Below are 13781 nucleotides of genomic sequence, written 5' to 3'. Positions count from 1 at the left end.
ACAGAAAAAAAAAGGTAGTGTCATTGCTTTTCCTCCATCCAGACCACTGTTAACCAGGGTCAGCTCAAAAAACACTATATCAAAGTGTGTCAAACCTAATCTAAAAGCACGTGGAAACTCTAAAGATTGTTTAGACGCAGTTTCAAATTGCTGAAAATGAAAAAAAAAAATGACTTAAAGTGATTTTAGACCTAAACCTGCTCTGGTGTGGTCTACATGAGGAAGAAAAACAGTGAAATTGCCTTTTTCTGGCCTCACAATTCAAAAAAGGCTCTCCAAACCTGAAATGGGGTTATTAACAAGAAGCAGTAAGGCATTCACTGTGATGTCTGAGACCTGTTACAGTTCAAAATGCCGCCCCTTGCCTCATCATGAGGCAGTAGAACTACGAGATTTCTCCAAGCCAATCAGCAACAATCAGGCTACATGACAGACCGGCAAGAAACCATATATGGTATATTTTTTTTTTAAAAACTCACAAAAGAAAAAAAGTCTTGTAATGACCACCAGTAACGGTCTAGGGTTGAAATTCTGAATTTCTAAGTATTTCAATGAGTGCCCTATAAAGGGTTAAGTGGTGTAACAACAGAGAACTGGTCGATAAACATCATCCCTCCACTATTTCCCGACTCAAAAGATATAAATTCAGAAGCCAACTTCAGCCTTGTAAAAAGGGACAAAAACTAAGGAATGCCGTCCTTCCTCTGGCAGCACTGTGAGGGCGGCACGCTCCAGTCGTACACGTAGGACAGTCGCAGCTTCACTTCCTCCTTGCAGAGCCTGCCGTCGCGCTGCAGAGTCTGGTGTTTCTCCAACATGTCCTCCAAGCTCTGCTTATGTGTAACCAAGTATTTGTTGTTGCAACCACGTGATTTATACTCCGTGTCAAAACGTGGGTCATGCGTCCGCCGAACATCCACTGGTGCCAGCCAGGCCCCCAGTGACACATCCTCACTCTGCCACGTCTTGAAGTAGCCGGCGTTAAGATGCACGTAACGCACCAGGTCAGCAGAGAGGATGTAGCCCCCGCCCAGGGCGTAGGGCAGGTAGTAGTCACAAAGCTCCCAGGAACTTTCCCGCCACTTCCCAGCTGTTTTCACTCGCCCTCTCCCTGAGAAGAAGCCCCAGTACAACCGGTTGGGCTCTTTCCCCTTCAGCTCCTCCTTCAGGAGGTCCAAGCGAGCGAATGTGTCGTCATCCGCTTTGAGGACAAACTTGAACTCCACATTCTGGTCCAGCCAGGAGTACATGTGCAGCAGCTTGAGTGTCAAGTTCTCGTAAGAATCTCGCAGGTCGGGCAGTAAGAGCAAGTCCTTGTGCCTTCCCTGCTCCGTGTTCAGGTTCTGAAGGTCCTCGTTGGGAAGCCCCTGAGTTCCCACCACAAACATGGCCAGAACATCGGAGTCCCGCTTAGCCAGCCAGGTGCTGCGGATGATACTCCTCCGCTCTGTGTACTTAGGTCCGGTCGTGATGAGGACCACGATGAACGCTGACAAGTCTTTCGACGTGGAGGGGGGATTGTGTTGCTCTGGACGGGACTGCAGAGCACTGGCATGAGGGGCTAGGCCCGGAGGATCCTGGTGGCCCTGTTTCAGGGTTTCTGAGGTACATTTGGCCAAGAAGACCAGAACTACAGCGAAGCTGCACACAGTGCCGATGACCAGGGCCGTCTTGTGGCGGCACACTATTCGTAACAGATTCATGGTGCTGATTCTGGACGTGAAAAACACACAAAAGTTTGTTAGCAAGTAATTTGAATCATCAGCTTAATCATCAAAACCTGCAAACTAGACTTCTTAGCCATATAATTCTGCAAACTTTATCAGAAAACCTGTATCAGGTGGCTTAAGAGAGAATCTCTATTCTGTGATCCTTATGCTGATGGTTACTTATGAAGATAACTGAAATATAAGCCTACATCAAGGTACAATAAGTAACCACAGAGCTCTGTTTTCTTCAGCTCGTTTTACAGCTGTTTTAACAGGCATCACACATGTAAACAAACATTTCTGTGCATCAGGAAAGATGTCTAGTGTCATTGTACCAAATGCAATTAAACTGGTCTTTGCACCTTCAGTTCCTGTGCTTAAATGTTTGTCGGTGTAGTTACCATTGTTGCATTTGGATCACAGATTGAACAGCAGCAAGTTATCAAAGTAACCTATGATTTTGCAGCACCACCTGCTTGTTAAACTCAGTAGCTGAGCAATACATTGTACGTGTGGCAGCTATGTTGTAAGCAGTAATACATGAAAGAGTATTTGTCAGTTACCTTAGCTTATTGGAAAGTACCCGTCCCGTGGATGACAGAGTAGAAGCGGGCCACAGACAGCAGCTTTGCAGAGCTAACGCTAGCTACCGAGATAAGACCCTCTGCGCACTTTGAGAAGTCGCTCCACTGAATGAAAACACGCACAAGTTGCTCATATTGGTCAACACGTGAGATGGAGCCCGCTCAGTCAGGCAGGTCACAACAAGCAGGCTAAACCGCTCGCTGGGTGAGTTGAACCAGATAAAGGCTGGATCTTTTCAATTTTTTCTTTTTTTTGTCTCGTTGTGTAAAACCAAAATCACTTCTGTGTGGACGTCACGAACAGGAAACGGAAGTGAAGCCCCCGAGAGAAAGGAAATTAAAAATATAATAATAAAAAAAATAAACACTCATATGGTGTGTTATTTCATTTCCGTAACTGTTAAGATTTTTTTTTTATTAAAGCAAACATTTTCTTTATTAAATTTAAAGGAGAAGAATGGAAAGAGGAGGAAACAGTTGGAGAACAGCTACTGCCCGGAGCATGCGCATTACAGACAGTATCCTCGCGATGCAACGTCAAGTTTGGAGAGATGGACAGAACAGGACCGGATGTCATAACATTTCTCTTTCAAAATTAAAAGCACAGATGTAATTCCTATACTGCAAAGTGTACTTGGAGATAATTAATGCGTCACAGTTTTATTTAACGGATCAAAGTGAAAATTCAAGAAGTGTGAGCGATGTATGTTGTGTGTGTTTGTGTGTGTCCATTTCCACCATTCATGTTACTCTCATGTGGTTGCAATCCTTAAATGTGACTCACGATTCATTAACCATTGTTTACAAACCTTTACACAAATAGTGGGAATTTCACAAATATTTGCAAATGTGTTCTATGTAACACTTTTAATAGCTTCATTTTGTGCATCTTTCAGCAGTGAAACATATATACAGACTACTGTCTAGCAATTTATGTCATGTGTATAAAGAAAGTATGTAAGTTAAGTGAGTAAATTTTATTGTAAAGTACCCTTTGAAACCAGAGTGTAAAAATTAAAAATTGATCAATATTATGAGGAAAAATAGAAAATGAGATAAAACACAAAATATAAAAAGTTAAATACAGGAAATAATATAAATAAAATTAAAAACAAAAAACTAACTGTAAAGTAAGCTGTTACACTAATCATTGTTTATTCGTTCACATACTAACACTAAAGCTGATTCTGATTTATATATGTGCATACTTATTAAATGTTTATGTTCACTTTCGTTGTCTTTGTTTTTAGAGGCATGTCTATTTCTGTATAAGGGTTTAGGAGGCTTTTATTTTGAAATGTCTAATCGGAAGCTCCAACCCTCATTGTGGACATGATAATGCGGGTTTGCATTAGCGCTAGCTAGAGAAATAATGGCCTCAGCGCATTGAACTATCAGTATGTCGTTTGTACTTAATATTCAAGAAATCAACAGAGCGGATAATGTAACGTTACGCTGTTAGTTTGATATATTTGTCCGTTACAGTAGAGTTTTGTGACATTACGTTACCGGCAGCTAACCGACAGACGATGACGGTCAGGAGAGCCAACCGACATCCTTGGACATGTCCAGCTTCGCTCGCCATCTTTCTGCTAATTTTGAGCGTCCAGCTGGTGGAAACAGCCTCTGAATATGACCCCTACAAAGTCCTGGGTGTCAGCAGAAGCGCAAGTCAGGCAGAAATCAAAAGGGCGTACAAGAGTCAGGCCAAAGAGTGGTGAGTTCACGGACATCAGGTCCCCCCAGCCGGGCCGTCACATCCCGGCTACAAACAGAGCAGATCAGCCGTGTTCAATTAGCTCATTTAGCTCACAGTGGACATCAGTGTTATTTTTAACCCTGTATCACCCATTAGTGATTTATGATGTCCTGTGTGGGCTTTTTTTAGGCATCCAGACAAGAACAAGGACCCTAATGCTGAGGACATGTTCATCAAGGTGTCTAAGTCATACGAGGTGGGTGAAGAAGCATCACAAAACATCATGTAGCTGTTATATTTCATACAGGTACAGGTAGGGAGGTGTGTTTACTCTGCTGCTCACTCATTCTGTTTCACTTTCTGTAACATAGTCTCCCTGCAGTGATTATAACAATAATAACTGTCCTCTCATCTGTCACAGATTCTGTCCAATGAGGAGCGAAGGTCCAACTTTGACCGCTATGGGCAGATGGATGAAAACCAGCCCTTCGGCCAGTCGCAGCATCAGGGTTTCCGCGGCTTCCACAACAGCTTCTACTTTGATGAGCCTTTCTTCCATTTCCCCAGGTACTCCATGTTTGAAGTTGGTTTTGTCTCTCATTTATCATCAAGTAGATGTCACTGTCAAAATATAAGCACCAGCATGCTTTCGACCAGATCCTGCTTCATAAGGACACAGGTCTCCTCTTCTGTCTCTACTGACAAAACATTTCTCATGTCCACATTCCCATAAGTGTGTATTTATTTCCCAGCATGCTGCTGTGTCCCATTCATAGTGAGTGGTGCATGTAGGGTTCCTCCTTATGTGTGCTTTTGCTTATTGATTATAATAATAAAACCAAAACTACTGTCATCCAATATATATGTTTTATTATTCCATTCCTAGACTTCAGTTGTGTTTTGCCAACTTGTATGATTAAAATCCTGTAGAGTGCAAACATTAAGTTATTTATATGGCCAATTAATCAGCAGAAAATGGATGACAAGTTGATTACCAATCATTTGCTGGCAATAGCTTCTCAAATATGAGGAATTATTTGCTTCTTCTACATTTCTTGGCATACCAAAAGGGTTTTTTTTGCCTTCTAATAAACAAATTAAGCAAATTTAATGAATAAATGCTGTTTTTTTTGTAAGATTAACAAACTAAAGACCCCTGTTTTTTTCAGGGAGGTACATCTACATCTACTCAGCATGTGCACCAAGTTTAAACTGGAGTTACATGCAGTTTTCTCTCGAGTCATGTCCTGACACCACCCTGTAGGCTCTGTCTAAAAACAGGCTCACTGTCTTGCTTCCGACCCTCCTCCAGGTCCAGGGACTTTGCAGACAGCAAGTACCTGCTTCACCACGCGCAGTTTAACAGCGACGTTCTTCCAGACAGCCACAAGAGGCCGTACCTAATCAAAGTGACCTCTGAGTGGTGCTTCGCATGCGTCCACATTGAGCCCGTGTGGAAGGAGGCGGTGCAAGAGCTGGAGCCGCTTGGTGAGTCTGCTGTCACTAGACTCCCACCAGTCTGCACCCCCCTCCCACACTCCCAGGATCAGGGTTGGTTGTCCTAAAAGCATCACATCATGAGGCTGATGTTTGCTTGGGTAGCATGCCATTAGGACAAATGTGATTCTAAGTGTTAAGATGCCTCACAGAGAGCCAGCCATGTGCTTAATTATTCATCAGGGGTTTATTTGTTCTTCATGGTTTGCTGGAGCAAAGGGTAAAGTCGAAGGAGGAACCCAACCCTGTGCAACAACTGTCTGGCACTGGAGATGAATTTAAAGTGCTTGAGTTAATTCTGTTAGTTAGAGGTACAGCTCCCAGCTCTGCAGGCTTACTCTCACGCTTAGTCTGTAATAACAAAGTGGCCTGTCCCGGAGAAATATCTATAACTGTAATATAGGTAAGAAAACTTGTTTCAAAACTTTTCTGTCTGGTCATGTATAAGTCTGCTTTGGCTTGTTTTCTCTATCTCTGTGGTGTACAGCAGTATGGATCCAGAGGATTCTGTAAAACACTAGAAACAGATGTATGCATCTTTTATGAACCCTATTCATTTGGCAGTCTCTCACTAATTTCAAAGACTCAAATAGAAGTCCCACAGCTTGGAGCGGTTCTTCTTAGAGGCTTTAAGAGAGACTTTGATGAAGAGATCTCAGTAATTCAGCAGGAGCTATGTGTGAAAGAGGCTTAGGATTTGTGTGTTATGCATTTATTATATTATTGATTTTGCTGGAATATATGTACATTTACTAACACATTCACCTTAGACTCATTTGAATGTAGAATTACTATAAGTCTATGAGCCCACAGTTATGTAACCAGTTTAATGTTTGTAGGGAGACAGCTGTCTGTCTTTTATTGTCCAAAATCACTGTAATAACAAAACATGACATTTTTTCCTTCATTTCACACATGCACTTCTTGCTCTACTGTATCAGCTACAATAGCCGTCTATTTTTACTGTTACACCAGGTGTTGGCATTGGCATTGTGGACCTGGGTTATGAGCGTCGCCTGGCTAACCAGCTGGGAGCCCACCGCGCTCCCTCCATCATCGGGCTGGTGAACGGCAGGGTGACCTTCTTCCATCAGGCTGTGGTGCGGGAGCACCTGCGACAGTTCATCGTAGACCTGCTGCCCCAGAAACTGGTGGAAAAGGTAAAAGCTACTGACGTATATATACTTCTACTACAACTGTGCAACCTTTTTAAGAATTTTAAAGCCAGATGTTTTTCATAGATTTTATAGATTCAGTCAGAATCACCTTCAGACCATATGATTTCTTTTTTACATATATGAATAAGAGGAATTTAGTTTCTCATCTGATTATAATTGAAGATATTGGCCTGATTAAGTTAACACATTTATTTACAAGTATTATTCATTATGTATAGTTTTTCAAAGGGTGAAGTGGTAATAAATAAAACATGATTTCAGTGAAGCTAGAGTAGAGTGTTATTTAATGGAGCAAGATGTCTTTTTTTTAAAACTAATTTGCTTTTTTTCTCTCCAGATCACAGATAACAACTATCTGGCTTTCTTGGATAAGTGGCATGCTGAAAATAAGCCCAGCGTTCTCTTGTTTGACCAAGTCCCCATTGTTCCCCTACTCTACAAAGTAAGCAATATGTTTATACACACACACACACACACACACACACACACACACACACACACACACTAAAGTGTTGCACTAATTGAGAGCTTTCAGTCGGCCTCTTCAAGCTGATAGACAGATGAGACCCTGACAGCAGCTATAGAGGCATCTGTGTGAGCAGCAGAGATAATCTTTTTGTTTACTAATGAATGAATATTTCCTCAGTTGTTACGCAGAATCTTACCCTTTTACCTCTGTGAAATGTACTGGCCATATCGTTTAATAACTTGAAGCCAATGTTTGATATAGACAGAAAGAGATAATAATTCAGGATCAACTATAAGGTGTCAGGTTAGGGAACATATGGGAGCACAGTTTCAACCAATCAGATGTCTTATTTATAACTATCTAATGTATACAGTTACAGTTTTGTATAATAGCTGAACCTGAACTCTTCCCAGAACCACTTTCTGTAATATATATTTTAACATTTTTGCGGCTCTCTTCTTCCCACTCCACTCTCTCAGCTAACAGCGTTCGCCTTCAGAGACTATGTACGCTTCGGCTACGTGGACCAGGGTGAGACACACAACACCCGGCTGCTCCGGCAGTTCAACATAAACACATACGCGCCCACCATGCTGCTGTTTAAGGAGGATACAGAAAAGCCTGTTGACATCATCCAGGTACAATTCAGCACATTGCTTCCTTAGTTTAATAGTGAGAAAACGTTGTCTCCTGCTGCATCAGAACATTGTGGCCAGATTTGAACTTAATGTGTAAAATTTCACACCCACTCTGATGTTTTCTGTCTTCACACCCCCTGTCTTCGCTCTCTTTCAGGCCAGAGGGATGAAGCGGCAGATCATGGATGAGTTTGTCTCCAACAACAAGTTCCTGCAGGTGCCGCGGCTCGTCAACCAGCAGCTTTTCGATGAGCTGTGTCCTGTCAAGCAGTTCCACCGACGGAGGAAGTAAGACATTTTATGAGCAGATGATCCTGCACTTAAAATCTTGTTTAAATGGACCTCTTGTGTAGTAAGACTTAATCTAAGCAGGCATCTTCCTTGCCTCTCCACTGCTTGTAGAAATGAGAGGAAAATAAGTCAAGCCTAGGAGTTGAATTAGACTTTTAACATCACATGACAACTGACGTACTGAAATGTCGTGCAGTCGGGCCGCCGCAGCAGGTGAATTGACTGTGAGTGGTTTGCAGGTACTGTGTGCTGCTGATCACTGGGGAGGAGCAAGCTTTTCTTCCAGGCAACAAGGCCTTCCTGGACTTCGCATCAGCTAACAGAAAGGAGGTGCTGCGGTTTGCGTACGTCTACCAGCGTCAGCAGCAGCCTCTCTGCCAGGCGCTGCTCCGTAACCAGGCTGCACTCTCACCTCAGGTCAGTGGCAGAAACACAAACACATACATGCTTGTGTACTCAAACTCACTCACATGTTCCTAAAACCGAATATACGGTACAAATGAAACCATTTGAAGAAAAAAAAGATTAGAATTATCCACTATAAACTAACATTGAGGACAATGTAGACTTGCTAGCAAACCTTTTATATCCAGAACATACTGAATTTGATACGTGTCAGATTACCGATATATGGATACTGAGACTCTGCATGGCCTCAGTTTACAGCAAAAGTGCTTTTTAACACCACTTGCAGGTGGTGATTCTGGAGAGGCGGAGCCAGGCCGGCAAGGTCCTGTACCGCTCTGTGAGTGGTGGCTGGAACGGCAGTGAAGAAGATAAATACCGCCTCCACGAACAGCTGGAGCTCCTTCAGAGCGACCCCACCTACCTGAGCTCGGACGCGACTTTGCCAGAACTCAACAACGAGATGGCCCCCGTAAGACGCAGCAGAAACACACTCACTTTAGCTGTGAGGGCTGGGGCAGTTTTCTGGATTAATCATTGTTCTCTGTATCATTTTCAACCTTCCAGATGTTTATTATTCAGTGGATGAATGCTGCCTATGATTACATCCTTCAAATATACGATGACCTTCTCTACTCTAACTGGTAAGACAACACTCATTCAGAAAGTCTACAGCGTTCAGTGCCAAAAGAAGAAATATAGACAAGGTGTACTTCTGATCGGTATGCATTTAGTGTGTGCACACACGCTAAAGGCTACACGGAGACTGTAAGCAGTGTTATTGGTTGATTTGGGCCACTGTGTATTCTCTCCTCCATGTTTTTCTCCTCAAGGCGAGAGATGATGCCCATCCTGTCGCTGATCTTCTCAGCTCTCTTCATCCTTTTTGGCACCGTCATCATTCAGGCCTTCAGGTGAGAGAGGCACGACCCTGATCAGTCTGAGATATTTTAATCGTATGCCCAAGCATTTGATTTAAATTACTTTAATTAAAAAAGTCTTATACTTAATGATACTGACTACATCAGACTGCAGTAGAGATGTGCTATTCGTTCACCTTACTTGTCTTTAATTCTACATGATTATTCCTGGTTCCAGTTCCAGTTGAGGGAAATGCTGGCTGCCTAGCATTGTCCCAAAGAGAGCCATATATCTACACTGATGCTTTCCTTGCTGTGGTGTATTTGCAGTGAGCCAGGTGAGAGCAAACCCCGGAAACCAAAGCCAAAAGAGCAACCCCAGACTGAGGATGATGCATCAAGCAGAGCGAGCACCTCAAGGTAATGTAGTGAAATGAGGTGAACACTAGATGGACGCAGAATACTTTGACCAAAGATCACAGCAGCTGAAAGTCTGTTTAATGTGAGCAACATACTTTACTCACAACAGGGGAAAAAAATAAAAAAGGACGCCAAAGAATGGTGTTTTTGATTCTCACACACGCTTCCTGAATGATTGTTTTTGAAACTTAATTTGCAGTTGAATGGCTGTTTATCCAATTGGTCTGATCACAGGGAGGGGTTATAGTTTGTTCTAACATAAGCATGTCCTTGAGTTGTCAAAGCGGCCCCCGTGACCCCACCAGATATTTTCTCATTAATGATTAAGCACGGCTCATCAGTATAGTCAGGGGTCATGTGTGTCGTCAGGGGCCGTATATATATATTTTTACATTTGCAGGAGATGGACGCCACATTTCTGTTATGAAACTGTTCGTGATCGTATCCGTGTGGGAGCTCAGTTGTGCGCTCCTATGTCCGCGGTGCACCTAGACAGAAAAATCTCCTTCTCCAGCTCCATCTCCCCATCAGGCCATGGGAAAATCTGTTAAAGATTAATAAATCAGCAGAACCCTGAAAGCACAAAGCTCCCCCACATAACAAATCCCAATGTACCCCTCAGTATTGTGCTAATGAGTATAAAGTATTCATAGTTTCTCAGACCAATACTGGCCAAACTGCTATAAAACCAAAGTAAAGAAATGTGTCAAAGGTTTGCCAGAAAATGATGTCATGCAGCCAACTGTTTATCCACATCTGGCTGATGCAGTAGAGCCTTGCTGTGAGGATTAGGTTTAGATTTTTATACCACATCTTTGCTTTACTTTTGATCTATATATTTCAAGCTCATGAAGTCTTTCTAGTGTGAGTCTGAGTCAACCTCCAAATGAAATTAGTCACCGTGAGACATCGCTGTTTGGGGACAGGTAGCTGGAATTTTCCATGATCAACAGAGTGATTGAACTTTACCCACTGGAGAGGAAACCATACGGTGTGTATTTATGTTTGGATGCATCTGTCTTAACCAACAATCCAGATCCATACAAGTGGAGACACCCACTGAGACACTTCATCATATTTATGTACAGCACATATAAACACTTTGATCCCCTCGGAACATGACTGCACTGTAAAAACAAAATAAGGGACAACATCCATTTCAATGTAACTTCCACTTTTCTTTCCATCTATGTCACTTCACCTCCCTCCGTCTCTCTCGTTGGCCCATGCAGCCGTCCTCCTAAGAAGGATTTTGTGGAAGTGACAGAGCTGACGGACATCACGTACATTAGCAACCTGGTCAAGCTGAGGCCTGGACACATCAATGTTGTGCTGGTGCTCACCAACGCTTCCAAGACTGCCTTGCTCAGGAAGTTTGCCAAGGAGGTTTTTTCTTTCTCTGGGTAAGAAAGGATTTATTTGTTTTTTTTAATATATTTTTATTATTTGTCTCTATTAGTTTATTTGTATGTGTCAAAGCGTCCAAACCAGCCTTGTGAATGCAGACTACAGCTGAACACTGTTTCTGGTTTCTGTTGAGAAACGTTGAGACTGGCAGAGCTTGTTAAAGGGGCGTCTTTGTGCTCTTTTTACTTAGGAAAATTTTGTAATTTTATGTCTCCTCATCTCAGAGATATTGCACAAATTGTGTTTAAATTATGGAATCAAGGATATATCCTGGAATAATTAGTCAGATGTACCTCAGATAAATAGATAGATAGATAGATACTCTTGTCAGCTCAGATGACCTGATTGCATTTCTTAGTATTTCTATTCCACTCATTAATCCTAACCCCCCTCTACCACTACAGGACTCAGACCCTCCACTTCTCCTTCCTCAACGCCGATAAGCACCGCCACTGGATGCCATCACTCCTTCGCTCAACCTCTGATGTCATGCAGAGCGAAGGCCACTCCGACGACGATGAGGAGTCCACAGACTACACTGGCCACGTGCTGGCCCTCAATGGCCACAAGAGATACTTTTGCCTCTTTAAACCCGTCTTCACAGGGGACGATCCTAACGACTCCTCATCTGAGACCTCGTTCTCCTCTGACAGCAGGAGAAAGTCCCGGTCCAGATCTAGGTCCAGCTCCCACTCTCGATCCAGGTCCCATTCCAGGGAAGATGGGGCTGTACCCAAGAGAGGCTCCAGTAGGGCCACCAGCATAGAAGTTCACCACAAGCTTGACAGGCTGGGACTGTGGATGGAGAGGCTAATGGAGGGCACCCTGCCCAGACTACAGGTGCCTGCGTGGCCCAGTCTTGATGAAACCGCTAACAACTCCTCCACAGAGAGCTGAGATCATAGACAGAGAGGTACGAATGGTAGCGGATACACTTTGTGGTCTTGCCTCATGATTTAAGTTCTTTATTGAGAAAACTGCAGGGTTCTTTTTCGCACAGGTAGGCCACAGCTCTGAGATCTCGCAGCCTGTTTACAGAGTGTCTTATTTTATCTGTTCGGTAGTGTGAAGCAGCTTGAAATTTACGGCTTAGAGTAGCATGCTACTACAAACTGCTGCCACAAACCTTTAAGATGCGCATATTGAGGCAAAAGCTAAATCTGAGCTGTAACCACATGTCTACTGTACAGAGACAGAAGCTGGGAGTTTTTCCTGATATGCTCTTAAAAATGTCGGAGTCTGAGCTGTAGCACATACATACAGTCAATCCTCTCTCTCTCTCACACATACACACACACACACCCACACACACACACACACACACACACACACAGAGGTGGTGTGAGTTGTTACAGTAGGAAGCTACAACTTGCAAAGGAGAGCTACGCCTGCACGCAAAGCAAATTTTTCTTTTATTGCTTTATTTGCTCCCATGTGACTGTGAGTGTTTTTCTGTCCCTGTAACAGCCAATAAGCACCACGGTACAGACTTTAGCTCTAAACAGCTACGTGTGCAGCGTGACCATGTATGTGTGTGTTACAGCATAACTCCACTCCTTTTTGACTCATTCAGTCATTAGGTCAGTACAGCACAGCACAGTTTTTTCTGCTCTGCTTTAGTCCTTTGAACCAGATTTGTTTTGAGCTTTGAAGCATCTTTACAGCTGACAGGCCTCGATCGTGAGTTTTTGGCTGTACGTCGCTGGGATGGAGATTTCTGCTGTAACGATCAGATCTCCACATGGGTTTATACGAGTAAAGGCTTGGAAAATGAGCATGATGCACTGAATTTATTAAATATATTGTTTGTTGTTTTTTTATTTTTAGGAACCTTCGGTTGATCTTGACTATTGACCTTTGTTTGCTACTATAGATCTGACACAAACTTTTTTGGCATAAAGGCAGAGAGAATTTCACAGCATTGTAAGCAGCAATCATCAAACTGCTCAAATAGCATCTCTGACATTTCAGTATGTTTGTAGAAAATGGTTGATTAGATTGTTGAATATGATTGTTCCTGATGTTTGACTGCTCAGATTAAGTTGCCATGTCTCGCTGCCGTGTATTTAAGGGATTTAACATTGAATATTACCAACCAAGTTTGATTTCTGATGAACTTCACTATCATTTTGGGGAAGTAGAACCCAAAATGTTGAAATCTGCCTTTTTGTCTTGTCTTGTTAATTTGTGGATGATTTCACTTATGTTTTTAAAGATCTTTTCGCTTGTCAGAATCAGGGAGACACAATTAAATCCTACCACGCTATACTTTGCCCTTTTTAAGCCTGTGCCCTTAAACCACTATGTATGTTGATATGTCAATGCATGGAATTAGTAGAGCTAAAATCACCCCCTCTGTCTCCTCCTTTTACCCTGTAACAGAATAATTTGCTGCTCAAGAGATAATATTTGAAGTACACTGTAACTCTTAATCAAGTTTCTTTTTCTCATATGTCCTTTAAACTTCATTTATGTCCATGTTCACCTGTGAGAAATGAAGCATAACTTATTAAAAGAAACTCATTTTAAAACAGTTTATTTATTAAAATGTGTGGATAACTTTGGCCTGCTGTGATATTTTTCCCCTTTTCTTCATATTTCTTTAAATAGAAATATTTTATCTA

At 42.5% G+C, this 13781-nt stretch overlaps 2 protein-coding genes across 3 annotated transcripts; one reads left to right on the top strand and one right to left on the bottom strand.

Moving 5' to 3' along the window:
* Positions 1 to 606: 606 nt before the first annotated feature.
* Positions 607 to 3869, bottom strand: b3galt6 (UDP-Gal:betaGal beta 1,3-galactosyltransferase polypeptide 6). 2 transcript variants are annotated; one of them, XM_070846857.1, is made up of 2 exons: positions 3803 to 3869; positions 607 to 1713 (listed from the first exon to the last, which is right to left on the bottom strand). In XM_070846857.1, the coding sequence occupies exons 1-2, from the start codon at positions 3847 to 3849 to the stop codon at positions 684 to 686; spliced, it is 1077 nt and encodes a 358-aa protein (XP_070702958.1). In that variant the 5' UTR covers positions 3850 to 3869; the 3' UTR covers positions 607 to 683. The 2 variants fall into 2 exon arrangements, with proteins under 2 accessions (XP_070702958.1, XP_070702965.1); XM_070846864.1 differs by lacking the exon at positions 3803 to 3869 and adding an exon at positions 2273 to 2363.
* Positions 3823 to 13708, top strand: LOC139215812 (dnaJ homolog subfamily C member 16-like). Its single transcript, XM_070846846.1, has 15 exons — positions 3823 to 4010; positions 4182 to 4248; positions 4414 to 4559; positions 5305 to 5480; positions 6465 to 6649; positions 7005 to 7109; positions 7616 to 7774; positions 7932 to 8062; positions 8305 to 8482; positions 8760 to 8942; positions 9038 to 9114; positions 9304 to 9384; positions 9661 to 9750; positions 10983 to 11153; positions 11562 to 13708. The coding sequence occupies exons 1-15, from the start codon at positions 3823 to 3825 to the stop codon at positions 12052 to 12054; spliced, it is 2430 nt and encodes an 809-aa protein (XP_070702947.1). The 3' UTR covers positions 12055 to 13708.
* The last annotated feature ends 73 nt before the right edge of the window (positions 13709 to 13781 follow it).

Source organism: Pempheris klunzingeri, chromosome 2 (genome assembly GCF_042242105.1).
Source record: "Pempheris klunzingeri isolate RE-2024b chromosome 2, fPemKlu1.hap1, whole genome shotgun sequence".
NCBI classification, from domain to species: domain Eukaryota; kingdom Metazoa; phylum Chordata; class Actinopteri; order Acropomatiformes; family Pempheridae; genus Pempheris; species Pempheris klunzingeri.
The sequence above is the reverse complement of the archived record's forward strand: the minus strand, read 5'-3'. Positions and strand labels throughout refer to the sequence as shown.

Excerpts from the sequence above, each read along its gene's own strand:
- LOC139215812 (XM_070846846.1), top strand. The coding sequence starts at position 3,823 with ATGACGGTCAGGAGAGCCAACCGACATCCTTGGACATGTCCAGCTTCG. Across the intron at positions 4,249-4,413 it reads AGGTGTCTAAGTCATACGAG|ATTCTGTCCAATGAGGAGCG; the intron begins GTGGGTGAAGAA and ends CATCTGTCACAG. Across the intron at positions 7,775-7,931 it reads AGCCTGTTGACATCATCCAG|GCCAGAGGGATGAAGCGGCA; the intron begins GTACAATTCAGC and ends GCTCTCTTTCAG.
- b3galt6 (XM_070846857.1), bottom strand. The coding sequence starts at position 3,849 with ATGTCGGTTGGCTCTCCTGACCGTCATCGTCTGTCGGTTAGCTGCCG. Across the intron at positions 1,714-3,802 it reads CGTCTGTCGGTTAGCTGCCG|AATCAGCACCATGAATCTGT; the intron begins GTAACGTAATGT and ends TTTCACGTCCAG.